This window comes from Amphiprion ocellaris, chromosome 13 (genome assembly GCF_022539595.1).
Source record: "Amphiprion ocellaris isolate individual 3 ecotype Okinawa chromosome 13, ASM2253959v1, whole genome shotgun sequence".
Classification (NCBI taxonomy): domain Eukaryota; kingdom Metazoa; phylum Chordata; class Actinopteri; family Pomacentridae; genus Amphiprion; species Amphiprion ocellaris.
The window spans coordinates 11,851,473-11,879,312 of record NC_072778.1 but is presented as its reverse complement, the minus strand read 5'-3'; the positions used below and the strand labels follow the sequence as shown (position 1 = coordinate 11,879,312).

The 27,840-nt window shown below is 38.4% G+C and overlaps 1 protein-coding gene across 2 annotated transcripts; it reads right to left on the bottom strand.

The window, feature by feature from the left end:
* Positions 1 to 75: 75 nt before the first annotated feature.
* LOC111574465 (solute carrier family 4 member 11-like) lies at positions 76 to 27,629 on the bottom strand. Of its 2 annotated transcripts, none has more exons than XM_023279072.3 (20): positions 27,433 to 27,629; positions 17,629 to 17,679; positions 16,724 to 16,807; positions 16,545 to 16,588; positions 16,012 to 16,231; positions 15,810 to 15,891; positions 15,483 to 15,606; positions 13,959 to 14,168; positions 12,295 to 12,379; positions 12,088 to 12,213; positions 10,341 to 10,454; positions 8,838 to 8,970; positions 8,446 to 8,519; positions 7,633 to 7,912; positions 5,278 to 5,384; positions 4,803 to 4,968; positions 4,423 to 4,596; positions 2,803 to 2,998; positions 1,879 to 2,048; positions 76 to 841 (listed from the first exon to the last, which is right to left on the bottom strand). In XM_023279072.3, exons 1-20 carry the CDS (start codon positions 27,491 to 27,493, stop codon positions 775 to 777), a joined length of 2,568 nt encoding a protein of 855 aa, XP_023134840.2. In that variant the 5' UTR covers positions 27,494 to 27,629; the 3' UTR covers positions 76 to 774. The 2 variants fall into 2 exon arrangements, with proteins under 2 accessions (XP_023134840.2, XP_023134841.2); XM_023279073.3 differs by lacking the exon at positions 27,433 to 27,629 and adding an exon at positions 22,968 to 23,166.
* Between the last annotated feature and the right edge of the window lie 211 nt (positions 27,630 to 27,840).

The window sequence follows — 27,840 nt, the reverse complement described above, 5'->3', positions numbered from 1 at the left end:
AGATGCCTGTGTGCATATTAAGCGTTTTGCTTTGTGAGTTAATATCAAAGCAGTGTGGTATAATGAAGCATTCAGTTCCTTCAAAGGGCTTTATTTGCTTCACAATATTTAGATTTAACTCCAACATTACACACAAGTTACCTTTTATAATAACAGTAAGTAGCGTACAGGTTATGTGTCTCCTCATAATGAAAATAGCAGATTTTCACATCTAAACAGCTGGAACATGTAATGTTCTGAGTGTTCACTAAAATGTCACTAATGTGAGGTGACATGTCCCTCAGCACTGAGAAAAGCATTTTCACCCTGGATTTTCTACTGTGGTAAAATTATTCACACTGAAGTTGCCACATCCCTAATTAACTTCTGAATGTCAGGCTTTAAACTTGAGCAGTTCTCTTTAAACAACACAATGTCAAAATTAAATGAAAGGATAAACAGCTTTTAAAATATTACAAAAGAAGTCTCTGATATCAGTTGGTGCACCAGTCCAGCTCAAAACAGGCTTGTCTGTAAGTGAAAACCTATATTACAATAGCTTTACATACAATAAAGGTGTTGGAATATTACATATTAAAGTCAACTACATTTACGGCGAATTTGTAATGAAAATTCAGAAAACAAATGAAGGCTGTAAATGTTGATGCAGTCACCAGCAAATGCTTGAACTGAAATCTTGCAGTCCAAATGCATTTCTTTCAGCTTTTTACAGAATGATTAAGTTCTGAGTCCACCAGGTGGAAGTGAATCGTTTCATACAGTTGCTCTGTTGTTCTACATGTGCTGGGCGTCCATGATGTCCAGATACTTTGCGTCAATCATTCTGGGAAGCAGGCTGGTCCTGAGGTGGAACACATGATAGAGACACGTGTTATTTACATGGAAACACCATTTTTAAGAGACTTTTTTCAAACAATAAGATCTAAACATCATTTCTGAAAAGTCTGAACTTTGACTATGTAAAAGATGTACATGACCACTGTGACATGTAGATGTAATGTATTGTGCTTTATTGTCTATTTTACTTTAAATGGGACCATCATTTAGAAAATGAGAATAATATTGTATTGAAGGAGACGTGAAACTAGCAACTGAGACCAGAAACTCAATAGGGAAATGTTTACTGAGGTAATAAAACAAGTGAGATGTTGGATTGTTTGCTAATAGACTTTTGTGCAGCCAGACTTCTTTTTGCAACCAGAGAAGTCGCCCCCTGCTGGGCTGTAGTAATAAATGCAGGTAATTCTGCTAAGGCTTCACTCCCAAGGCCACGTCCATCTTTTTCAGCCTTCTGAACAACAATTGTAGAAATGCAGCTTTAAAACAGTGAAATGATTTATGATGTAAGTGCAATGCAATACTATCGTGAAAAAAGATCTATAACATATAATCATGTAAATCATTAAAATAATTCTCCAGCAATTTAATGTTTCACGACCACAGTTTAGAGAAATTGCAAGAGGCTGATTACTATTTTTAAAATTCAGTGTGATAGAATCACACATCTCCTCAGGCTAAAGTATGCAAACACAGCAGGTCTACATTTTTAGTTTAATGCAAAGTGATAGTGTCTCTCTGTAGACCCTTCCTGACTGATAAACAGCGATGCCTTTCAAACTCAATACAGGCTCCCTATTAAAACTTTCTCCAAACTTTAGACGTTTAGAAAGCTCCCTCCAGAACTACAGATCACAGCTTCTCACTTGGAGCAGCAGCAGCAGCTGTGACTAATAAACTTATTTTCATGTGTAAAAATCAGTGTGATGCCCCTTTAAAAACAACACAGGTTCAGTCTTACACTGAAACATGTTTTCATGTCAGGAGGTTTGTGGGTTTCTGTGGTCCCAGTCTGCCCCCTGTTGGCCTGGGTTATCTCACCTGATGGGGACAAGCAGGATCATGAGAAGGGGGAAGACCATCTTCATGTAGGGCAGCGGATACATGCCAAACGCACACAGGATGATCAGCTGGATCATCTGCAGCGCCGTGAAGTAGTGGACCTTCCTCTGAGGCACACGGCGGATGTAATGGGTGGGAGGATAGGAGGTCTAGACAGAGAAGTACGTTACGGTTATAAAGCTGTTTTCAGTGAGGTTATTTGTTAGTGAGGTTAAGTGGGGTGACTCATATTCGTATTTTAATTTGATCAAAATAAAAACAGATTGAGTATAATACCCTGTGCTTCCCTGAAGGCAAGATTTATGTGTAAAAGCACATCTGTTGTTGCAGCATAAATTACCATTTGTGAACAAACGGTGTGCCAATTTCCCCTGTAAGCTTCCTATTTTCTGAGATTAAATTTAGATTTTTATTTTCCAGCAGAGTATCTCTACCACCGTGACAATACCTAAGTCTCGTTTCCACCAAATTCTTTTTATTATGACCGGATTTCACTATTATTTCACAAAACTATGCTATTATTCCACACGCTCAACATATCTCATTAAAGCAAGAAGTTGTTCTTGCCATGATGGAGTATCGTGTTATTATATGAAAGGTTCTGGGTACAACAACACAACAACGTGTCATATTATTACTAGAAAAGTTTGTTTTGCTAGTTTTCTTGTAGAAATTACACAATTTGGGAGTTTAACAAGAAACTGTTCATGATGGCAGCAAAAAAGTAATAGATTTCACACATTGTTTTCAAACTCTGGCCTTCATTTGAAGCTGCTGCTGTGTGAAATGTAATCAATAAACAGGAAGGAAACAAAGCGATAGCAAGATAGAAACAGGCTTACTGACAATTAGCAAACAGGCCAACTAATCAAACCGCAGCCTCCTTATGTCCCTTCAGCTCACCTGTTCCTTTAGCAGCAGGGCCATGCGGTCCACCATCTGATTCCCATCAAGTGAAGTGGCAGCGATGTAGAGAAAGAGGCCGTAGAGGACGGGCTTGGGGATCCACTGCAGAGGAATTGGCAGCATGAACGCAGACAGACCGATCAGGATGTTGGCCACCAATGAGGTCAGACGTGTCTCTTTCACACTGACGACACTATTAGGCCAAACGAGAGAAAGTTCTTTAAGAAACCCAGTGACCGTGTCGCATCTGTTCAGGGAAGACTAGAGAACATCTCTTTATCCTAATTAACAGAAATCTTCTTCACACTTGAACTTGTTTTATGGCTCTTATCCAGGTTGTTTTCTCATGACTAGATCCTTGCTTGTGTTGTATCTACTCTCAGATGTATAGAATTGTAGCTTCTTTTTGGCCTGTAAATGACTAAAGTAAGAAAATATTGGGCCAAACCAAAGAGTTGTATTTTTTATGAACTTTCATAAGAAATAAGCAAAAAAGAGAAACCAGATATGTGTCATGGTTTATTTATCTTGTATATAGTATCATGTAGAGATGCCTTACAGGGTTTAATGACATTTCTTGGATTTATTAGCTTTTTTTCTAAATGAAAATAATACAACTAAATTACATATTAGATTCAATCTACCCACAGATGCCTATAAATCTGACTGAGAAGTAATTGATGAAAGTCTTGATCTAATGGTCAGATCTATGTTTTTAAATTTATTTAGTTTAGTAATAGAAGTGTAATTTTAAGAACTTGTAATTTAATTATTTATTATTCTAGCTACTTCACTGAATTTACTGTTTAGATTTATGGTTTTACAATTCCTTTTTTCACTTTAACAGCAAACAAGCAGGTACATTGGGCTGGAGTTAAGCATGAACTCCCAAACTCAGCTATGTTTCTTTTATTTTCACTAGAACACATTTAAATACAGGGTGACCAATAGCCAAGTGGTTAGGGTGTGTACAGTGGCAAAAAAAAATCCTGAGCAGTCGGTGCCTTTAAAGCTCTGCTTGAAGGCTTTTGAACAGTGGTGTTAGTTCAATGACAATAATGACCAAAATAGCTAAATAGTTATTCACTGTTGTCTCACTGCAAGAAGGTCCGGCTCGATCTTACTTGTCGGCAGAGGCCTCTCTGTGTGGAGTTTGCATGTTCTTCCTGTGCCTGCGTGGGTTTTCCCAGAGTGCCGTGGCATGGCTGATTAATTATGGTTTCTAAATTGTCATATGTGTGAGTGTGTGCGTGAATGTTTGTCTGTCTCCTTGTGTTAGCCCTGTGACGGCCGGCTGTACTCCGCCTCTCACCCAGTGTCAGCCGAAACAGGCTCCAGCCTCCCACAACCCTCTACAGGGTAAAGCAGGGACAGCTCATTTTCATATTTTTACAATTATTTTGGCAGCAGAATGATCCCAAGCTTCACATTTTTTAATAAAGTCTCTTCACTAAATGGCTATTTAGCAGTTTGATCAGTATTTGAACTGACACCACTGTTACAGGGCCTCCAAACATCCAGAGGGTTAAAAGGATTTAGACAAGCTGCTGTTTTCAGTCAGTCACATGCTGGATATCGTTCGTTCTTTTTTTTTGTCCTTGTGTTAACTTTACTCACGTTGTGTAGAGGTATCCGTTCTCTACGTGCTGTTCTACTTTGGCGAGCTGACGGGCGTGCAGAGAGGAATGTGGGAAGGCAGCGTGCATCCATGGCAACCCCAGACAGGACATGAGGATGTTGATGAAGCCAGTCAGCACTAAGTCCCAGTGGAACGCTGTGCCTTTTAGCAACCTGGCACAGACATACACAAACAGCCTTCAGTGGTTTGTCAATGAAGTGGTCGCACAACTTCTGTTCTTATTCATGAGCTACTACAGCTGAGCATGAAGACACAATACAACCACTTTGTACAGTTTGTGAAATGAATAAGACATACTGTGACTAAAATATGCTACAACAACTTTGTTTGGTATTCAAACATAAAATGGGGATCTTACTTGTGTTCTGGTACATGTGTGAGTGAGATGACGATGTTCTGGTCGATAAAGATGAGCAAGGCAAGGAGAAAACCGAGCCCGACTGCACTCAGTGCATTCATTCCTGACAGCTTTTCAAAAGGGGGGTACCTGAAGATCGGACCATCATGGACACTGAATACAGGAACTGATAGGAGCAAAAGATTTATAGGAAACACATTACACTATTTGCAAAATACAAAAAAAAAAAAAAAAACATACAATGAAAAATGTAACACAAATGTCTGAATAGCAACCTTTCCTAGTAGGCTTTGTTTTACACTGCCTTTGGCACGTATCAAAACCCACACTGGGTTAAAGGTTCACTGCAAGCAAATATTTTCCTTTTTCCCCTCAAATGAAGGGTTTCTGAACAGCTATTATGTGCCAAGGTTGTGACTTAAAGTCTCAAGAGTGCTCTTCTATCAGTTGTTTCATTTGAGAGATCTGTACTCACGCTGTATGTCAAGGAAAAGGTAGGAGCCAATGAAGGAGAATATCACCACAGAGATAGGCAAAGCACAGTCAGACACTACCTCTCTGATTTTGTCATTCAGATACGGGCTGTGGAGAAAAGAAGCAATCCATATTTCAACACTTTGCAACTCTGATGTAATAAATTCTACATGTACTTTTACAGCAGTATTTACTGTAGTTACTGTTTTAAATAATTCATGCCAAGTCCTGAAAGTTTGCCACTGAAGGGAAAGAACAATGACTTCCCAGGAGTCAGATGGAAATCCATGATGGCAGACTCACATTTATCTACCTCATGTATTACAGTGTAGCTGAAGGCTTCTGCCTGACTCCTGGGATGTGACTTTTTTCCTCTTACATCATCCATCCATCCATTATCTATACACCGCTTATTCCTCACTAGGGTCGCGGGGGGGGCTGGAGCCTATCCCAGCTGACTCGGGCGAAGGCAGGGGACACCCTGGACAGGTCGCCAGTCTGTCGCAGGGCTACATATATAGACAAACAATCACTCACACATTCACACCTACGGGCAATTTAGAGTAATCAATTAACCTCAGCATATTTTTGGACTGTGGGAGGAAGCCGGAGTACCCGGAGAGAACCCACGCATGCACAGGGAGAACATGCAAACTCCATGCAGAAAGATCCCGGGAAAGCCGGGACGCGAACCAGGGATCTTCTCGCTGCAAGGCGAAAGTGCTAACCACTACGCCACTGTGCAGCCCTCTTACATCATTCAGTTTCTTATACAAATTATGTCGGCTAATATGCAGCTGCCAAAGCAGAGGTGGAAAGTAACTATTTACCTTTATTGAAATACTGTACTGAAGTAAAATCATCAAATGCTACTTAGATGCAACATCACATGTAAACTCAATAGTGGAAGAGGTTTATCAGTCCTGTAAGGAACTAAAAATAGCAATAACACGGTGAGAAATACACTCCTGCATTCAAAACCTCAGAACAAGAAGTTATCAGCAAAATTTACCTCTAGTAAAACAGCAGGTGTAGATAGTTCGATCAATTAGATAAGCTGGTTGGCTGTCTTATCTTGTTTAAATACTGATTAGATACTATTACTGATACCTCCATGTTTTTTTAAAAAAATATTTTACATACTGTCGGACGGCTTAATATGCTAAATAATAAAATGTGCTATTTTATGAGCTCAGTTTTTGGCTATTAAATCTTTAAATCTGCTTGCTCATAGGGAATCCAAAGGCAACTTTGGATTTTTGAGTTACTATATAAGGTGCTATGAGATGACATATGTTGTGAATTGGCACTATATACATTTTTTAAAACTGAATTTAATTCAATATGCACCTGTCATGTTTGACTTGGTTGAGTGAAGATGATTTATTTTTAGCTTTATTTGACCTGCTACAAATAGCTGTCATGCTCCTTACATGTTAATATATAAGAAGTAAAACTTAATTCAGCAAAATGAATGCAACGGTGTACCATTACATTTCATACATTTTACGGCATGAGGGGATTATTTGCATGGGAAAAACACTTCTAAATAAGCAACACTGGTACACAGACATACGTTTTTAGGTGTTAAATTGAGACCTGAACAAGGACTTTGACATCTAGTTTTTTTTTTCCTTTTACTTCCCTTAGAGCAGCTCTGTTAGTATCACTAATGTTCTGTATCTGCTTTTTCCATCTTTTTATTAATGTAATCCTTTACACTGACTAAAATACTCAAGACTTGACACTAACGGCTCCCCTACTCTATCAAATCAACAATATCCTAAATGCTTTACGCAACATTTTCTTCACATTTACCCTGATTTATTTTCTATGTTTGGAAACTTACACAAAAGTGTACATTAAAGAGAAACAGAGCTATGCCTCTTCTTGCTGTATGTATTTTGTTATAATGAAATAAATGGGGGGCTGCACAGTTGTATAGTGGTTAGCACTTTCGCCTTGCAGCAAGAAGGTCCCTGGTTCGCGTCCCGGCTTTCCCGGGATCTTTCTGCATGGAGTTTGCATGTTCTCCCTGTGCATGCGTGGGTTTTCTCCAGGTACTCCTGCTTCCTCCCACAGTCCAAAAATATGCTGAGGTTAATTGATTATTCTAAATTGCCCGTAGGTGTGAATGTGAGAGTGCTTGTTTGTCTTTGTATGTAGCCCTGCGACAGACTGGTGACCTGTCCAGGGTGTCCCCTGCCTTCACCTGAGTCAGCTGGGATAGACTCCAGCCCCCCCCCGCGACCCTGGTGAGGATTAAGCGGTGTATAGATAATGGATGGATGGATGGATGGATGAAATAAATGGTTCCGACTTCCTAAACATGAACCAGTGAGTGAGCATATTATACCTCCTCTTGATGAGGTAGAGGGTGTAGCCCAGCCACAGAGTCCCCAACATGAGCAGCAGACAGAGGATGGGCCTTTCTCTTGTGCATATCACCAAAGACTCAGGCAGGAAGACTGACGCATGCCCTTCAGCCTGTCCCGACGGCGACACGGTCTCATTATGATGCTCGGGCATGTTTTGTGTCTGGTTGTTTGCCATCTCTAGAATCTCATTAATTTGCTGAAGCACCACCGTGCTGTTTGTGGTCGCCAGCATGGGCCCGTGGTAGTAGTGCTGAAAAACTAGAAAGGGTAGGAGAAAGAAAGGAAGAAGGGCATGACACTGAGGATAAACTGGAAGACTAAACATGACTGTTTTGTCTTTTAAATACTGACACATTTAACGAAAACCTCTTGTCAAGTGTTGGAACAAAATACTCCAAGGTCCATTTTGTATCTCACCAGCAATTATTTTACGCACCAACTTGTATACATAATTCCATTTTACTTGGTCATTCTCAGTATATTCCCAATCATTCAAGTGCATTCAAGCATTGCTGAATTTAGTGTAATTTGGCATAAGGCCATATGCTCATCCGTGTATTTCTTGACTTGTGATAAACTCTTATTGACAGGATGAAACAGAATCACTGTGGAAGGCTACATTATGTGAATACCACGTCTGTTTCACACAGCACACAGACAGGCTTGTTTGATTTTATGCTTGCTTTTGCTCTAAAGCCTCCATTATGGTTCTGTGTATTTGCTGGGCTACATCACTTATAACAGAAGCATTCGCTACATGTATTATGTAGTCTGACCTTGGCTGGACTCACTTTTGACGGTGCCTTTTACCGCGTCCCCGACAAATGCTATGGAGATGAACAATGCAATGACTTCTTCTGTGGAACTGGGTGATAAGGGATATAAAAGCAGCATGGCGTGATCATTCATGTTTTATCAAAGCAGTGTTTTTTTGCACACACAGACATAACAGTCCATTCAAGGCAAAATAATGACCAAGATAGGTACATTAAACAATATTAATGATTAAGGCTGAAAACAGGAAGTCATAACAGATGTGACTTTTCTTATCAGTGATTTCACCTCAATGCATACACAATGAACACAGTTCAGGGTTTCGTTACATATATTACAAGTATGGGTGTTCTGTCTGCAGTATGTAATAGACGACAAATGATGTGAGAGAGTCTTGTTGTGTATTCACCGTTTGAAGAGTTTCATCAGCAGGCTGACATTGAATAAGCCTCCGAGGATGAGGAACAAACTGTTCCATAAACCAATGCAGGCGTAGAAAGCATCAAAGTCGAGGTCGTAGTCATCACAGATACCCCTGATAACTATAAATTATACATACATATTATACAACACACACACACAGATACAACCTCATACATATTTGTCTATTTTCACGGCAGCTTCACTACTCAACTGCTCAGAAAAACATATTGTTTAATGAGATGTTCGGGAAAATATTCTACTTTTAGTGTGTAAATTCTCATTCCTTTTTGCTGTAAATTGTCAGTACCCATTTGATCTTTAGCATGTTGTGTACATTGAGGTTCATCGGAAGTTTCTTGCTGTAAACAGCTGCCTGTAGTGGCTGGAGATGGTGTTGAAAAGAGCAGGAAGACTGAACCATATGGTAAATGTGATGTAAAACGAATAACCTGATTAGAAGCTTCTCAGACCTACAGAGTTTGGTCGTTATGTCTCTGTGGTTTGGCCTTTTCAAGTGACAACTATGACCTTACATTCAAACCAAGGGTGACAAAAAGAGACCTGTCAGGCTGTCCTCATGTGGGTGGTAGATGTCACCTAATTAGATGCACCATGCTTGAAGTAGGGGTTTAATGGTCTGGATTGACAGATCAACGTCAAAACACTGATCTATGTTATCATTTTAAAGGTACAACTTTATCTTGAAATTCCTAATTTCCTGCTCACATTCTTCCTAAACATCCAAACAGTGCCAGCTAGTGCCAGCAGATATCAGAAACCACCGGAAACAAAAAAGACCGTGGACACTTCCCTCTCTGGAATCAGTAGTCTAGATGTGCTTTGGATTATGGGGAAAAGAAAATTTAAAAACGAAAAAAAAATACAATTCTCAGGAAACGCGACAAACTTGGTCCCTTAAAATAAATCTAGAATTACTTCTCTTGCTAACCTTAGGATGCCAAATGCTGCCTGCTCAGCTGCTTCGACTGGCTTTTTTCTTCACATTGTGCTACAACTGCCATGCCATATTTCATCTGCAAAGACGTGAATCCAACAATTTTTGATAGCCACTAATCTGGAGATGAAATACGCAACCCTGTCAATGCAACGCTTTAGTGAAATGGCAGTTTTAAACTCAATATGTCTAAATCACTGAGCACACAGATAGAACGTTGTACGATGATGAAGCATGGTTTATGTTCACAACTGAGAGGTCAATAAGTTGTCTGATAAAAACATGTGCAATCAATGTTAGTATCAATAGCAGGGTCCTAATTTAAATCGTGACACACTTTGTGATATCACCAAATATCATACCATTGTCAGGAAACAGCGCTGCATTTACTGTATGTTATTTAGTCATTATCTCTGTGTGTTTGGCAACTGATATACTTTCATATAACAGCTATATACAACATATTTTGGTAGATAAAGTATAAAGCACTTTTAAAAAATGGCTTCTGTTTCTTTTTTAATTAATAGTACACACCGCTTATGAAGATTGCCAGCGGTGCAGTGGTCAGCGGAATGACGAGTGGTGAACCAGCAAACAATGAGTAGATCACTCCTCCAATGCTTTGGCCAACAATAGTCTTCTGAACATCTGTGCACAAATGAAAATTGTTGATAAAAATTTGTTGACACAACTCTGCATGACACAGTTTTTTTTTTTTTTAATCTCAAGCACACTTAACGTATTTAAATGACTTGAATGAGTTTTTCCTTCATGGGCAATATAAGTTGGCATTTTTATGAGAACTGACAAGAAAAGATTTTTACAAAGTATTGTCAATCAATTAATAATTTGAATGTAAACTAAATGATTGCATAATTATCCAACCCCTTCAAGTCAGTATTTAGAACAGCAATTACAACAAGCCTGTGTGTAGAGGTTTCAGTCGGCTTTGCGCATCTAGATGTTGAAAATTCACCCCATGCTTTTTTTTTTTTCAAAACTGGTCAAGCTGTTAGGTTGCAGAGGGATTGAGAGTGAACAACAATTTTCAAGTCCAGCCACAAATTCTCAATTGGATTGAGGTCTGGGCTTTGACTCAGCTGATCCAGAACATTCACCTTGTTGTCTTTAAATCATTTCTGTGTAGTTTTGGCTACATCCTTCCGGTCATTGTCTTTCTTCCAAGTCACAGCTCTCTTGCAGACTGCATTAGATCATCCACCTGGATTTCTTTATGCATTGTAGCATTCATTTTACCCTCTACCTTTCAAGCTTTCCAGGACCTGCTGTTGAGACGCATCCCCACAGTGGAGATGGTGTATTTGTGATTGATGTGCAGTTTTTGATGTCAGCCAGACATGTTGTCTAGTCTGAAGGTTTGAAAGCTCAATTTTGGTCTCATCAGACTGAAGAGTCTCCTTTTAGGAACTTAGAGTCCTTCTTGAAAACTTTTGCTGAAATTTATTGTGAGCTGTTTTCAGCAATGGCTTTGTCTCAGCCACTCTACCATAAAGCTTGACTTGTGAAGAACAGGCAACAGTAGCTGTATGTACAGTCTGTCCCACCTCAGCTGCTGAGGCTTGGAACGCCTTCAGGGGAGTCACTGGGCCTCCCTCACTAGTCTTTTTATTGTAAAGTTACTCAGTTTTTGAGGATGGTGTGCTCTAGAAAGAGTGACACATCTGCCATAACACTCCCATTTCTTAATGATGAATTTAACTGTACTCCGGGGGATATCCAGTGGGGTTAAAAAATTCTTCTATCTCGTCAATGACTGATGGTTTTTAGTAACCTTTTCACTGAGTTGCTTGGGGTGTTTTTTTGCCTTCATGGTGTAGTGGAAGCCAGAAGTACGGATTCACCAGCAACTGGACATTCCAGATACAGGTGTTTTTATACTACAGTCACTAGAGACAGTCACTGCACTTAGATGATCTCCATTTTATTAATTGTGTGACTTATAGCACCAACTGGCTGCACCTGTGTAGAATTAGATGAGACACTTTAAAGGGGGTAAATACTAACACAATCACGTATTTTACATTTTATATTTTTCATGAACTGACATTACCTTGTGGAAAACTGCTTTCACTTTGATATGAACGAGTCTTTTTTTTTGTGATTTTTTTTGAAAAACGAAAAAGTTAAATTAAATTCACTATGATTCAATGTTGAAAAGCAATAAAAGGGAAAAACTTCCAAGTGGTGTGAATACTTCTTATAGGCACTGCTGCTGTATAACAACTTGGAAGAGGATGTTCGAGATCAAGATGTGGAATACCTATTTCTCCTCTTGTGCTTTCATCATTCAGTGAGCCAAAGGCAATAGCAGGCAGCAGAATGGCAATGTAGAGGAAAATAGCAGTGGTGGTGTATTTCAGCAGACAGCGGTCCTTCCCAGTTATTCCTTGAAGGGTTATTCAAAGGGTTATTATGGACATAATGACTTATAGTGGTAACAAATCTGCAAAATGGATGTTAATAATACCATCTGTGAAGTCTGAGGGGTAAAGAGGCAGTCTGCGACGGAGGTCATCATAAACACCTTTACCGGCTTTGAAGAAATCTTTACACTGTGAAGAACAAAGCAGAACACAGTCAGGGCCATGGAGACATCAGCCAATGTGAAGTTCAGGGAACGGTATGCAGTCACATTCTCTAACTCTTGTGCTATGGCTAGTTGGCGATTAAAGACTTGGCTTCTTTTCTCTTCTATATGACAGTCACTGGAATTTTCCTAAAAATGCTATGGGCCAATTATCATGAGCAAAGGAACAGGAGAATCCCAGAACAGCAGGGTGGCTAGTCACAGGCTCCACCTATAATCCCAGAGCCAGTGAAAAGCCAGGCAACAGTTTGGTCCTCACTCCACAATAATTTATCCATGGTTTTAGCGGATCAGATGTGTTCAATTGTAAAGTGAATTAAAAACCTAACCAAAAATTTGCAATGTATCAGCAAAACCTTCAAATCAGAACTGCTCATTTATAAAAGGCTCCTCAACCCATTCTCGTCATGCGTCGCTAAAAGCTGTGGTAGTAGAAATGTCAAACGTAATACTTTTAAAGTGGCTTAAGTTGGTGCTATTTTAGAAAATGACACTGAGTAATATATCCATCAGTTTGAATATACACCAGTCAGCAACTTAAAGACAAAGTGAATGCCATTGATCATCTCGCCATAATGCAATGATCTGCTGGGAAACCTACTTTAACAGGTAGTACCCATCTAAGCTTTGTTGCAGATCTAGCACATTGCCTCATTGAGAACTGCTCAGGAACAATTTGAGGTACACAACAAAGACACAAAGACGTTCATAAAAATGCCAAATTATATTGCCCTTCTAGGAAAAACTGCCAACAGCAAACCTCAGGTTGGCAATCAAGCTGTAAACAATAGAAAAGTAGTATTGGCGGGGAGCTTTGACTTTTTTTGGTGGAGCCGGCATTCTAAAGTTTTTTTTGAATTTCAGGAATAAGTTAAAGGTGCTGCACTTAAATGCTGTTTTGAATTCAGTCCGGGCATCAGGTGTCACCACAACCTCTTATTAAGTTAAGACTTTTACAACCCAAATACATGCTTTCTCTCCCAGCAGTGTTTGGGTGTTCCCTCTTCTCCAACCCCCTGCTGAACACACACATTTCCTCTTAATTTAAAAAGTGGACATAATGAAGTACTTCATCATTACACGGAGCTGCACACATTCTGCTGCCAGCTCCAAGGAAGACTTGGCAGCTTTTTCAGTCTGTTGCCCAGCTGCTTCTCATTCCTCAGGCCTGGCTAATAGAGTGTGGAAACAGGATTCTCAGATAATCTGGCTCAACTACTTTACTTTACTGCACCACATCTTTATATGCCTGATAGTGGGGGGAAACCTGAGGGTGGTCTCCACATCTGGAGACACCAAGCAGTCGGTAGAGAATTCAAATGTTGTTTTTACAAGCGAGTATGCTTTGTTATGTAGATTTATGTTCCTGTATGTTAGCTTTTCTAGGTTAATGCTTTTTGGCACCCATTGTTCATTCTTATCCATGTACAGACACACTGCACATTACCCATGTTAGTCAGCAGGCCACTTATCATTTCAGTAAATTCTGCACAGAACCCACATAGCACTGTTTGTTTTACATCGTCTTTGCTCTTATTTCGGACCTTGAGTGTTTTTCCTTTACGTGGATCTGAGTCCTCCACTTCCTCTACGACCGCCTTCTCGTTGATTATAGAGAGCTGTTGTCGCTGGTAGACCAGCTCCTGTTTGAACTCCTCCTGGGTCCTGGTCTCCAGAAGCTTCTGTCTGAAGGAAATGTCAGAGAACATCGTAGCAAATGTTCTACCCAGTTCAATGGCCGTCTTGGTGCTTTTCTGAAAAACATGATGGGACAAAGAAAAGGGGAATTTCAAATGCAAATTAAGATTATTTCCCCAGCTTTCTACTAAAGATCACAGTTGCTGAATTCATTCAGCAGCAGTAGCTCAGAAAGACTGGTCATTGGATTCTTTAAAGATCCTCCACAGTGAAAATTAAGATTTTTACCATGTTAATGTGTACATGTAGTGTTTTTATAAACTATAAGAAATTCTTAGCAAAATAACCAGCAAAATAAATGACTGAGCATTTTCATCTTAAAACTGCAGTGTACTGATGACAGTCTTGAAAACACAGATTCAGACTTCCAGGATTTCATACGTAGCAAATGTTAGGAACCAATTCTGTCACCTTGTGGGGTTTTCTATATACTTTCTCTTAGTCCAATATTACAGTTTCCCATTGTGTAGCATGGAATATATCATTTAAAACAGAATTGTAGGTGAGCTGGTGCACTCGAGCTGCAGTGGGTTGTGTGTGTGGAGGTCTAGATGTAGGAAGGGGCCTCATTCTAAATGAATAATAGAATCAAGAATATAGAATCTTTATTGTCATTGTGTTTCCACACAGCGAAATTACGATTGGTGACTCCCAGCCATAGATAAAGAATAGAAAAAGGCACACTATATACAAATAAAATTTAAAAAATATTGAAAAGATATAAATATGTAAACAGAGTTAGTGCACATGAGCGTAGGATGGGTGTAAAGTGCAGTCCAGTGCAAGATTCAGTTCTTTATTGCATATAGTGTGTCTGTTGTAATAGTGTAGAGTTCCATCAAAGCTATTTTAAGGCTGCAAGGGATTATTTTCATGGAAGACAAACAAAACCAATTGTATATTCATATGTAACTTTGACAGACAGCGATGACTTTTAAGGGGTTTAACCAATGACCGGAGAGGTACTTTATATTTGACTCTTGAATAACTAATGACATTTATAGTTTATAAATCCCAGAGATTAATAATTTCTTCATATTTGGCAACATTTTTGTTTGGTGTTGCAGAAAGTATGAGAAAAAAGGGGACAGAGGATCACTTTAGCACATCTGGTTATAGTGATTATTGATGGTGATTATGCTATTAAGTGGTTTTTTTGGTTTATAGGATGTCAGAAAATGTGAAAAATTGTTTATAAATATCCAGTTCACTATCACAGACGTGTCCACCAAATATTCACATTAAAGAGGCTGGAGGCAGCAAAAAAAAAAAAAGTGTTCAGCAGTTATACAAGACATAATGACATTTTTTTTTTTAATCTAAAAAAAATCTGAAGTTTTTAAAGATAGGAACAAAGAATTTGGTTTTACCGTTCTGGGCGGAGCGAGGATGAGGATGACGTAGCGAGCCTCGCAGCAGTTGACTCCCCAGTTTTGTGGCCTCTCCAGGCGGGTGATGCAGACATGACGCCTCTGCAGGCTCCTCACATTGGAGCTGCATTAATAGCAACTTTGGATCAGCGATGTATAAATGATTGATTGTGGAGCAGTCTGTACTGGCAGCAAAAATGTTGTGTATTGTTCCTGTTCAGTCAAGTGAACTCAGCAACTACGAAGAAGCCTTTGGAAGAGATTTCTACAGATTGGTTAGTTAGTGAGAAGGATTTAAAACTGCGCTATTATTACAGATGAACTCACAGAATACAAAGCCAGGATTGCTGGTAGCGAATGCCAGTAGAAGTAGCTGTCACACCCTGGATGGTTTCTGACAGAAGGTGAACTGTGGAAGCATAAAATGACATAAATGAACGGTCAAAGGAAAACAGCATAATGCACATTTTTTCAGCAAACTATTCATCAAGTGTATCAGACTAGTTTTTTTTTATCATGTTTCATTCACCATCAATGTCTTTCCCTCCTGCATCTGTGAACAGAGAGTTCATGAGTTCCTCCACATTGCAGCTGCCATGGCCATCTTCCACCACGTGAGTTATCATTCGCCTCAGGACCTCGTCCAGAGTGGCAGCTTTCTCATCCAAAAGGATGCTCGCCTGAGCCAAGAAGCTGTCCAGGTCTCTGTGGGCACGCACCTCCTCCTGGAAGTTCATGGGCTTCACGTACTGGTAAGAGCAAGAACAACAGAAAGCTGATTGATTGATGAAAGGTTAAAAGTTCACCATCTGATTTTTCTTACTGTACATCACATAGCAGCGAGTAAATTCATCCTCATAGCTGACTCTGATGCTTTCAGATTTAGCACAGATCTCAGTTATGTTGAGGAAATGTGGAGATTTCTGTGTTTATCTGGTGGTGTAGTGTGATGTTTGGAAGGGATGTGTATTCAGTGATTTTAAAAAAAACTGCAAAATGGGTCTTCTTCTGGTAATGATTATAACAAAATACCAAAAGGGTCATTGAAAAAGTGAGTCTTACTTTTCTTGTTGTGTTTAAAAGTCCAAATCCAGGTCCTTCGGGATCTACAACGCAAGAAACAATTTGTCTTTAATTTTACTTCACTGATGTAGGCATTTGTTCTGTCTGGTTTATGTTCACAACAAACCCCACCACAGACTAAACATGTACAGGTATAATATCTAACTTTGGACACACACCTGAAACGCTGATCGGGAGCTTGTTGTCATAGATGTTCTCCTTGTTGGTTGCAGGTGAATCCTCCTGCTCCCCGTTCTGCAGCTCTGTGGATATCAACCAAGTCTCAGTCCATACATAAACATATAGTTCTGTCATTTCAACACAGGAAGGGTATATCTAAGTCAAAGTAAATTCTCTCTACAGTTGAGTGAATCACATAAAACCAGAAGTAATAATAAAGGTCATTACGCAGCCTCACTTACTGCTTTATTATGACATTATGATAAGTCACACCGAGATAAAACTGCTTTTTGTATCAAGGTTAAGATGCTGTGTGAGCCACATTAACAGTGTCTGCCGTTAGGGACGATTTATTTTGCCCTCCTACCACTCTGCCATCTGTTGACAAGCACACAGCGAGAGGTAGAGAAAGAGAGAGAGCCAATAAAAAATCCCCCTTAAACCAGACATGCAGCAATATAACAACAGCAGCCCCTCATAAATTCCTTCATTGTATAGAAGATAAATATGGCTCCTCGATTGAGGGTTTTATGGAGGAAGAAAAAAACTGCCTCAGAATTAGATAATTAACCTTAACCCTTCATGAGCAAAGCTTTGAGCTATGATTAGTCCCTATTCCCATCATTGACTCAGAGATCATCTGCCTCGTTATTTACCCATTAATTAACCTCTCAACACACAGTGAAGGGACTGACTGTGCTCACCAGCATGTGAAATGGGTCATCAGTGAGTAGCGAGAAGAATTGGCATTAGCATAAATAACTGAGGCAACATATTTAGATCCTGAAGGGAAGAGCCTGAATGTTTGGTAGAGTGTAGAACATATCACGTTCATAAAAGAGCAGGACTCTGCTGAGACAAAGCAATCTCAGTAAATGTAATGTGTGTTGCTGCAGTTACGCACCCATCTCTTGGAAAACATATCCATTCTTAGACCTCCCAGTGCCGGGAGCCTCTGTGGGAGAGGAAACACAAAGGTGGTGTTTACAAAACTTCATGCTCAATTTCAGGCTCAAAGTCTTTTCTATTGAAAGTTTTCATTATTGTTTGTGCTGCCTGGCATCAAGCAGCACTTTAGCTACATTATGGAAAGATTGGTGTCATATGAAATACAAACATAGAGGAATAAAGAAAAGTCTGACTTTTGCCCACAATATATCCATTTTATATTATATTATAAAGCCAATATGTCAAACATATCATTGACAGCTTCTTATATATGACATTAAGCTGATTTGTTAATATTTTAGCCAATTCAATAAGTCCAGAATTCACTTTCTTTATCTCAGTTTAAATACTTGGCTCCTAAATTCCACTATTTTCATAACTTCAAGCTGCTAACTCTGTCAGTCAGTTCATAAAATGTGGGTTTTTTTGGACTTTTTGCAGCTGCCCACAATGCTGACGATAGTGTTAGTGACAAATTAATCCACTGTAAAATAAAGCATCCTTTACACTCTGATTTCAGCATTGCTAGACTACATATAAGTTTCAATGATTACATCAAACATAAGCGAATCCACATAAAGTTCTTTCTTCTTAAAGGTTTTTCACAGATGGACTTCTCTTTCCCAAAGTCAAATGCATCTCATTTAATTAGAATACAAAGGAAACAGTTCAAAATATTTTTCATCAGACATTGCTCAAAGTGAAAATTATATATATTCTATACTCAGTACACATAAACTGAAATATTTCAAGATTTTGGTTATTTTAAATTTGATGATAATGAATTACAGGTCATGAAACCCCCCCAAAATCAATCTCAAAATATTAGAATATTCCACAGGTGGCCACAGGCATGTGAATCAAGGACCTGTGGACACAACCACACAAGACTGCTGACTTGACAGCTGTCCAGAAAACAATCACTGACACCCTCCACAAGGAGGATAAGACTCAAAAGTTCATTGCTGAAAGGACTGACTGTTCACAGAGTTCTGTATCAAAGCATATTAATAGAAAGTTAACTGGAAGGAAAAAGTTAGCCAGGAAAAAGTGCACAAGCAAAAGGGATAACTGCAGATGTGAGAGGATGCTCAAGAAGAGCAGATTCAAGAATGTGGGAGAGATTCATGAGCAGCGGATCGAGGCAGTGCATCCAGAGCCACCATGTCTCTGTTTCATGAGCTGCAAGGTGTTATCGTCAAAGTTAAAACCAAAAAAGGCTTGAAATATTTCAGGCCATGTGTACTGAGTCTAGAATATACATCATTTTCATTTTGAGCAATGTCTGATGAATTTTTGAAACTTTTTCCATCTTATTGTTGCCACAGAGTTGTGCCATGTGTCCACAGAGATGTTTGACACAGTTAAACTAACAAGCGCATGGTGATAAAACTGTGTGAAACTGGACTCCATGTGATCAGACACTTTGACCCCGGGGCTTCTCCAAAGCACAACAGCAGCTCTCACTTCATAAGTGACAAAAAAAATAAAAGAGTCAGTATGCAGTAGTGTTTCCAGACTGCAGAAATATGTCAACCCATTCAGCTGCTCCCACTGTACGTAATGCCAGATTGTTCTTAGACAGAGGTTTGATATGGAAACTTTAAAAAATCCAGCTAATTATCCATAGCATCTGAGCCCACTGAATCATTATGTTCACTCTGACACACAGTCAATCAGACTTGAAAGACCTTTAAAACGGCGTTATGCTATAATAAAGATGAAGGAGTGGATGTCAGTTATGCAAATATTGAGGAGGATAATAAAAATGACATGTGCTGAGCAGCTGAAAACAGATCCTTTCACTCTCTGTTAAAGCAAAAATCTGATGCCAGCTGTGTCTGATGTTTGTATAGGCGATCATGTATCTGCGAGACGCTGCTGCAGCTGTACAGACGAGCTTTTCATTGCCTGAGGCAGAGTTTTGGCACCGAGGGCTTCCAAGCAAGGCTATATCTCAAAGCAGATTAAACAGAACGTTCCCAGGCCTCCTCTACTTCATAGGAGTCTACACAGACAACAGGGTGCCTCAAAGCTCAGGCAATGAGCTGTTTGCACCTCAGCTGGGTGTGAGGAGGATGATGGAGACCTTTTAAGTCCTGTCTCCTGAAGATAAAGGTCAGGTTTATCGTAAATAGTCTCAACAACATATTATCAGCAGTGTGATCAACAGCAGAGACTGGAATGAGCAGTAATATCTCATCACTTCAAGCATTAAGTTTGTGTTAGGACATTAATGATGTTTGTGCTTCAAAAGGCAAAAATGACGGGACAACCAGTGTCGGAAATATCACCTATCTGTCTTCTCCACAGAGTCCTACAGTAAAAATCTACCAGACAGGATATTTTATAGTCTTTTAGCAAACCAGTCGGTTGTTGGTTTACTGCAGTTTGGCCGATAGCTCCAAGCTTATGGTGCAGTCTGGTGGCATTTACAGTGACAGGAGTGTAAGTTAAGCCTCAAGTTCTTCCTCAAGGGGCACTGGAACCATGACATTGAAACCACTCCTCAAAATAGTTTGTTTTCTGAGCCCGTGACAGTGTTTCAGGCAGGTTTAGTCATCACCAACCTCTCCTCTGTAGTGCTACCACGAGGCGGACATAGACACTTGATCTGTAAGGTTTTAAAAAAGTAAATAAAAATTTTTCTTGCATCTAAATATTTTGACACAGTAAACTAATTCGCATTTGTAAAACTGTGTGGATAAATTCAACACAAAACTGGGGTCGACATTTTTGTTTGTACATTCGTGGATCTTAATTTCGTCAAATATTCAGGAAAAAATATAACTCTCATATACTGTACGCTGATCAATTTTTGCACATTGTTTGATTGAAATGTGTTGTAAAATTCACAAGTAGAGCAAATATCGTCCATACATCATTTAGATGATCTGATTTACATTTGGATATGAGCGCACTTTTATTTCACTCACAAAATCTTATTTAGATTTTTAAATCTTATAAATCACATGTACACTATCAGTCAAAAGTTTGGACACACCTTCTCATTCAGTGTTTTTTATTTGTTTGTATCATCTTCTACATTGTAGATTTATATTGAAGATTAACACGTTTTTGTGTACAATATAATTCCATATGTATTCTTTTATACTTTGGTGTCTTCAATATTAATCTACAATGTAGAAAATAATTAAATAAAAAGCACTGAATGAGATGGTGTGTCCAAACTTTTGGCTGGTAGTGTAAATATCTTCTTGAACAGTTTTAACTAAGGTTTTAATTGAGTAGTTTATTACTAATGCAAAAGTTACTGTGAACACAGTAAACTACATTGTGAACATGATAACCCAAACCAGCATGTTAGCACCATCATGATGATATTAGCATGCTGATGTTTGCACTTGGTTCAAAGCTTGGCTGTGTGCAGCCTCATGGAGTTCTAATGCTTCTTGTTTGCATGTCCTTGTAGCAACCACTGGTTCATTAATGCTTTTCTGTCACTATTTTTTACATCCTAAATTGTTTTGTATCTGTCAGCTCTTTAAATCGGAGACACCAAAGCATCACTCTGTTAATGCCATGATTTGATGTCAGTAATTAGTCCGTCTCATTGGACACAAAAGGCAAACTTAAAGTCATGTTTTATTAAACCCTGCTATCTGTGGGCAGATGATGTCCTTGAGCAACAGGAAACAGAAGAATCTTTGTTGGGTCTGTGGAAACGAGTGCACAGAGCTGCAAAGCTGAGAATTCTGTTCTGAGTTGTGCAAGGTCAAACTCTCACAGCAGGACGGACACGGTGTTGATAAATGTGAAGAGTTTTTTTCTTTCAAACATGAAGGTCAGCTGTTTAGTTTTGCGCTTTGCAAAGTGATATATTGTAATGCGCTATGGTAAGAAAATCTCTTTGCCGCTTATACCTTGTGGTAAAGCTATATCAACCTTATCAAGATTGAATTTGTGCACGGTGGCTGCTGGCAGCTGTACCATGAACGGTGTGTACACTGTAGGTCACAATGTACACATTCATATGCTTTGTTACAAGTAAATAGCAGGAAGGAGGAACTGCAGTTCATTCCGCTTCAACACCTTAAAGGCTAATAACAAGGACAACCTAATATTTGCTTATCCAGTACAGTGAATATGGTCACTGGACCAACAGTAATTACAGTCACACCAGTTATACTTTACAAGCCAAAGTACACATGGGAGCTTCTTGTTTGTTTGTTGTTTTATCGCGCTGTAGTTTATGTGACATATTGCGCAATCTTCAAGATACAGAAATGTTTCAAAGAGCCACTTCTTGGTAATTACATAGATATTACACAGATACTACATAGATGCGTAGCTATTAATCCAAATTGGAGATATTATAGGTATGATACGGTTTCTAAACTAATTTTAATTAATAACAACAATACAATTGTCAGTGAAATGACACTATCATCAACGTCAACCAGAAAATGCCTTAAATGAGAGTGGAAAACCTTGAAATTTGCCAGATTAGAATATTAGACATTTTTCTGCTAGATAATCTCTTTAATCCTTGACCTGAGAAAATTCAAGTAGGGCTTTTTAACTCGTTAATGGCACTTAACAGACATATTTTTATCAAATAGTGAAAAATTCCTAGCATGGGATACAGGATTGTCAACTGACTGTATTAATTATTCATTATAATTACATTTTTAACACTGGATATCTAACATGCTAGATATCCAGTGTTAAAAAAGTAAAGTGCACCAAACCCTGGCAGCTGAATTACTGCACAATGGACACGACACTATAGTAGCATAACATTGTAGACTTTCCCACTTTGTACAAGTAAAGCTTTAGTCCATTAAGTATATTTTTCAATCAATTGTATGTACTTTTCTTGGACTTGGAAGGACTTTTCCTTTATGAGTAATATTATAATAGGGTAAAATCCGAAATCTGGAAATATTTAGCAGGTCTGTTGTTAAAAGCTTTCATGAAAAGCAGGTGTACTATTTATTGCCATATTGTAAATATTGACCCATACGCTTTGCTTTAGGCTCTCCAGTTCTCCTGGCAATGAAAGCATCTCTCTCATATTCTGCTTCATGTCAGTGTGAAGAGTAAGCAAATAAGAAAAAAATACAAGAAAATCGTAGGGTTATGAAATCATCTTAACTCTAAACATGATATGTTATGAACAAGTTTTATGAATCCTACCATCGCACACGCACACACACACACACACACACACACACATAGTTTAAAGAGGATTTCTCCACGTGTTTGACACAGTTGGCTCAGGTTGCACCATGAGAGACCTTCTCATCCCCACTCCACCCCTGTAAAACTTACCAGATGGCACAAAATGGAGAACCTTTTTGCCTTCCATGTTCTCCAGGTTTTATTCAGGTAAGATGCTCTCCAAGGGTCAACCCATCATCCTTTTCTTTGCCCTGCTCTCCTGCACTCACTAGTGATTCTCTCTCAATGTGTTAGACACACACACACCCACACACACTCACAGTAAGGTAAAATCACCTCCCTGCACCTCCTCCAGAAGCACATGGGTTCAGTGGAGGAAGTGGGAGGGCAGATAGAGAAACCATGAGCGTGAGAAGGAAGTGTCTGTTTCTGCTGGGTCCTTGTGCCTATGAATTGGCGTGTGCTGTGTGAAATAAATAGAAGAAGTGACATGTTTGGTCATGGACATTTTTGTTACTTTATCTTCTAATTTTGCAGTTTTAGCTCAGAAAACAGTCAGATCAGTTAAAATGATCAACTTCAGGAAGTTGTTGAATTTAAACCCCCTAAAAAGTGAACATTTTAACAGTTTATTTCTTCCTTTTTGACAGTTTCCTGTTTCTGTTCTGTTGCTTTCAGCTTGCTCATATTGATATATTGATGCCAAACTTGACATTTTTTAGATTGTACTTTAAAACTGAGGCCAGTGCAAGTTTATTAATGTGCACTATGTTTTCAAATTCAAACACAAACCAACACACCACTTGAAATTTGCTGTGTAGTTTTTGGTAAACATACAAAATTACATTATTCACATTTGATGAAATCTAGTATGTTATATGTAGGTACAACATCTTAAAAAGAACTAAAATACAGTCCACTTTCTACACTATGTTGGCACCATTTAAGGTTCATGCCTTGCTGCATTTCTTGGCACATTACTGCCACCATTTGTCAATACACAGAATAACATGAAACCTCTCTGCTCCACTGTGTATTTCGCAGCATGTTCGAGAGCGTCAAGACTTTAAGAAAGAGCGACACACTGTTAAAACTACTGATCTGCTGTGGCACAAGAGGTCAAAAACTCCACCAAATAATTTAACTGCAGTATAAGTTTCGCTCCCGTTGTTCTCAGGGTAAAGACTCTGAAGTCAAAGATCACTTGTTGTTTTAGTAATCCATCTATTTCCTTTCGATCTGAAATGACTTGCATGAAATCCTCTTAACTTTTCCAACCTCCAAAGCCAGATGTGTGAGGATCGTGAAACACTGGATAGGCTGCAGTGAGAAACCACATTCAATAACTAACGCAAACAGCCCTGGCAACAGTAGTAAAAATGAGGCCGTTTCAAGGCTCAAACTAAAGGCTCTCAAACCCCCAGCATTTAGACTGTGAATTGACTCTCATGTCTGCTGCTTAGAAAAGCTGACAAAGATGTAAAGTTCCTCCACAGGTGATCACGATTCTCAGATATGGAGGAAACATTCATTTAAATGTGTCGTAACTTTGTCTTGCGTTGTGACCTGATGGTAAACAGTGATCAGTTTAGAGAGAAAAAGGTAGAAAACCTTAAAAAAAGTGCTTGTGATCCTTTAGATCCTTGTGATCTAAAGCAAAATATAAAATAATAGTCACATAATAATGGTTCCAAAATCATTATTTTTATATTTCTAAGTATCTTATCATTCAATCATGATAATAATAATAATAATAATTAATGTACACATAATGTCATTTTGAACTGAAATGCACTGAACAGACTGGCTGGTGTACACCACAAGGTACCGTGAAACTAACAACGAAACAAAAACAGCAACATTAAAGCAACTGTCCTGTGTATTTAGCTGAGTAAAGCTGGACTGATGGAGGTAATGTGACATGACTATCACTCGCTTCTGCAAACTGTTATGTTGCTGATTAAATTTGGGTCCAGGGGAATGCTCAGCTTTGCCTGAAGGAACAAACCCGTCTCTTTTCTGTTTTGTTGCCAGGGCGGAATGATTATATAAAACGCCAACTAGAAAGAAAAAGAAAGACATAACCTGTTCAGGAGGAAGTGGAGCTCTGCAGGGAAATCATTTTGCATTTGAAACAAACAGCCCTTGTGCAAGCTGGTGACTTTCTTGTTGTGAAGTTCTTCCAGTGAATCCCAAATTGCATGATGTAATTACTCATTCTAACTGCTTGTTATTTTTCTTGAAGTTACAAGCCTCATAAAACTTTACGGGCTCTTTTTAATTGACATCAAAGGTAGTTATGGGGAACACCTTGGGTGCTCAGTAAAGTTTTTATTTCATACAAGGCAGCTTGAGTTTTGATTGGGTGGGTGGATGCAAACAAAATAAACCAAAATCTCCTGACAGGAAAATGCATTACATGTTGACGGTAAGTGTAATAGAACTGGGGCAGCTTTGGCAACAATTACCCCTGAATTTGGCCAAGATGTAATTGTAACTTTGCAAAAATTAATTTTTACCAAAAAAAGAGGGGAAAAGAGTAATCAAAAAAAGTGTAAAGATGAGTGTAGCAGTTCCCTTGTTTGCCATGAGATGGCAGCAGAGTCTGATGTTCAAAAGCAAAACCTGCCACAACGTGAAATAACTGAACGTTTAAGAACAGGGCACAGAATTTGTCATGGTGTTTACTCATTTTAAAAGTCACGTACTGCTGAGTCTCAGGACAGAAGTGGTTAAAACAAGATGCTTGTTTCAAGTGATTTTTTTCCCCCCATTCTGGTGTTTTGCAAAAAAAATTACCTTCAAATTTTGTCTGTAAGTATATCAATTATACTTTTATTTTGAAATTTAATGACTTAAAATGACCATACATTCTATATTTGAATAATAAAATACATATACATTTATAATATATAAATTAGAATTTCATTAACATTGTATATATAAAGTATATAAATTGTGTTATTTTTGTATTCTTTTTAAATATTTTATTTGATAGGAGAAGTACACAACTTACAGTGTGGTATTAGTGACAACAGCAACAACAACAACAACAACAATAATAATAAAAATGATAGTAGTAATAATAATAACAATAACAATAATAACAACAGAAATATATAAATGTAAACATTATTATTATTATTATTATTATTATTATTATTATTATTATTATTATTATTATTATTATTATTATTATTTCATTACTATTCTTATTATATTGATGATATTTTTATTATATGTGTCTGTTTTAAGTTATTAAAGCTAATGAAATTCTGGCTATGGCCCTGATAGAAAACAAATAAACAAAAAAAAAAAAACACACATACACACACATCAGTAAGTATCCTCTGCTGTTGGCTGTTCAGATCTGAGCTCACTAAGCTTATTTGTCAGTTTAAAGGTTAAAAGACGTGCATATTATCCTCAAATGACCGCACACCCAACAGGTCAACTTATGCATTAAGATATGTTTCAGTGAAATACTGCTTTAATAAATTAACATTCTGTGGTCAAGGAGTTCACTGCAAAGAACACAGTGAAGCAGTGAGTCTGTCTCAGTCTGCTGTGAAACATTAATCAAACTCCACAAGCGCCTGAGGGGCATAACTGGGATAAACACTCACATGCGAACACCTGAGGGGCATAATCAGAGGAAAACACGAAGCACACATCATTTTTGCATTTGTTGGTGATAAAAGAAGCGAACGGAGTGCTTCTTCATGATAAATATTCAATTAACATGTGCAGAATGGCCCATTATCAACAGTAGTTTCAGTGGTTTCATAATTCAGTACTGGATGACATATGAGAGCTACTGTGAATTTGTTGACAATATTTTACTGGCTTCAAGCTATAAATGTGTAACAGAGTGCATGTGAAAGCTTGCAGTGATCCATTGCTACAGTCAAACATTAAATATAGACACACATGGACAGACAGTGCTGTGTGATTATACATATCAAAAAGCCAAGATTTAAAAAAAAATAAAACATTTACTGATTCCATTATGTAACCACACAGTGTACTTGTGTACCACACTGAATTTTATTTCATTTTCACACATAAAAACAAATAGATGCTGCCTGTGGTTGTTTATGTCCCTGTTTATCCTTATTCTAACTGAAAGTTTGAAAGTGTAAAATTGTTTTTGGTCAAAAAAATATTATTGTGATTGTCGTGTTTCAACAATTAGACTTCAGGTTCCATATAAATGCTGTGTTTAACAACCAAATCTATAATATTATTCTGCTGCTGATTACTTTCATACATTCATTGTATATCATTCCAAACAATCACAATAAAAAGGCATGCAAACAAACACACAATGTAGAGTTCAGGTTAAGTAATTCATGACACATTTGTCAGATTTTAGTTCCCAGTAATAATATTTGAAACAAATCACATTTGTAAATAAATTTTAAAAGATTCTGACACACCAGTGTACCAATGTCAAAGCGATATATAAAGTGGCTTTAGTGGAGGTTTATTACAACAAAGCAAGCTCTTCCTGGTTTGATGCAATCTGTTGCTTGGACAAAGCAAACAACTAATAATCAGTTAGAGATAATATTTTGACTATAATCTGTTTTAATTACAGTTTGACGAGTCTTACCTTCAGCAAAACGATTCACCGTGACTCCCTGCATGTCCTCGGCTTCCTTTTTGGTCTTCATCGAGCTGGATTTGTTTCAAAGCAGACAAAAATCTGAGATATTTTTGGATATAGAAATGAAAACTCAATGCAGAGCTAACAGTGGACAGTGTGACTCATGTGTGAGCGCTGCAGCAGGAGTGCTCTTGCATGCAGGCCCATAGGTAGAAGGGACGGGGTCAGTACCAATGAATAACACCTTAATGTCCTCTCTGCCAATCACAGGAGGAGCTGACTTCAGGTACAAAAGGTAATGTGGAAGGTGAAGGAGGGCTTTAGGCAAAGTAGAGATAAAGAAAAGGAGGAAGACAAGCGACACGGGAGGAAACTTCTTTTAACGCATGCTGGGAGCCTTTGATATTATATTGC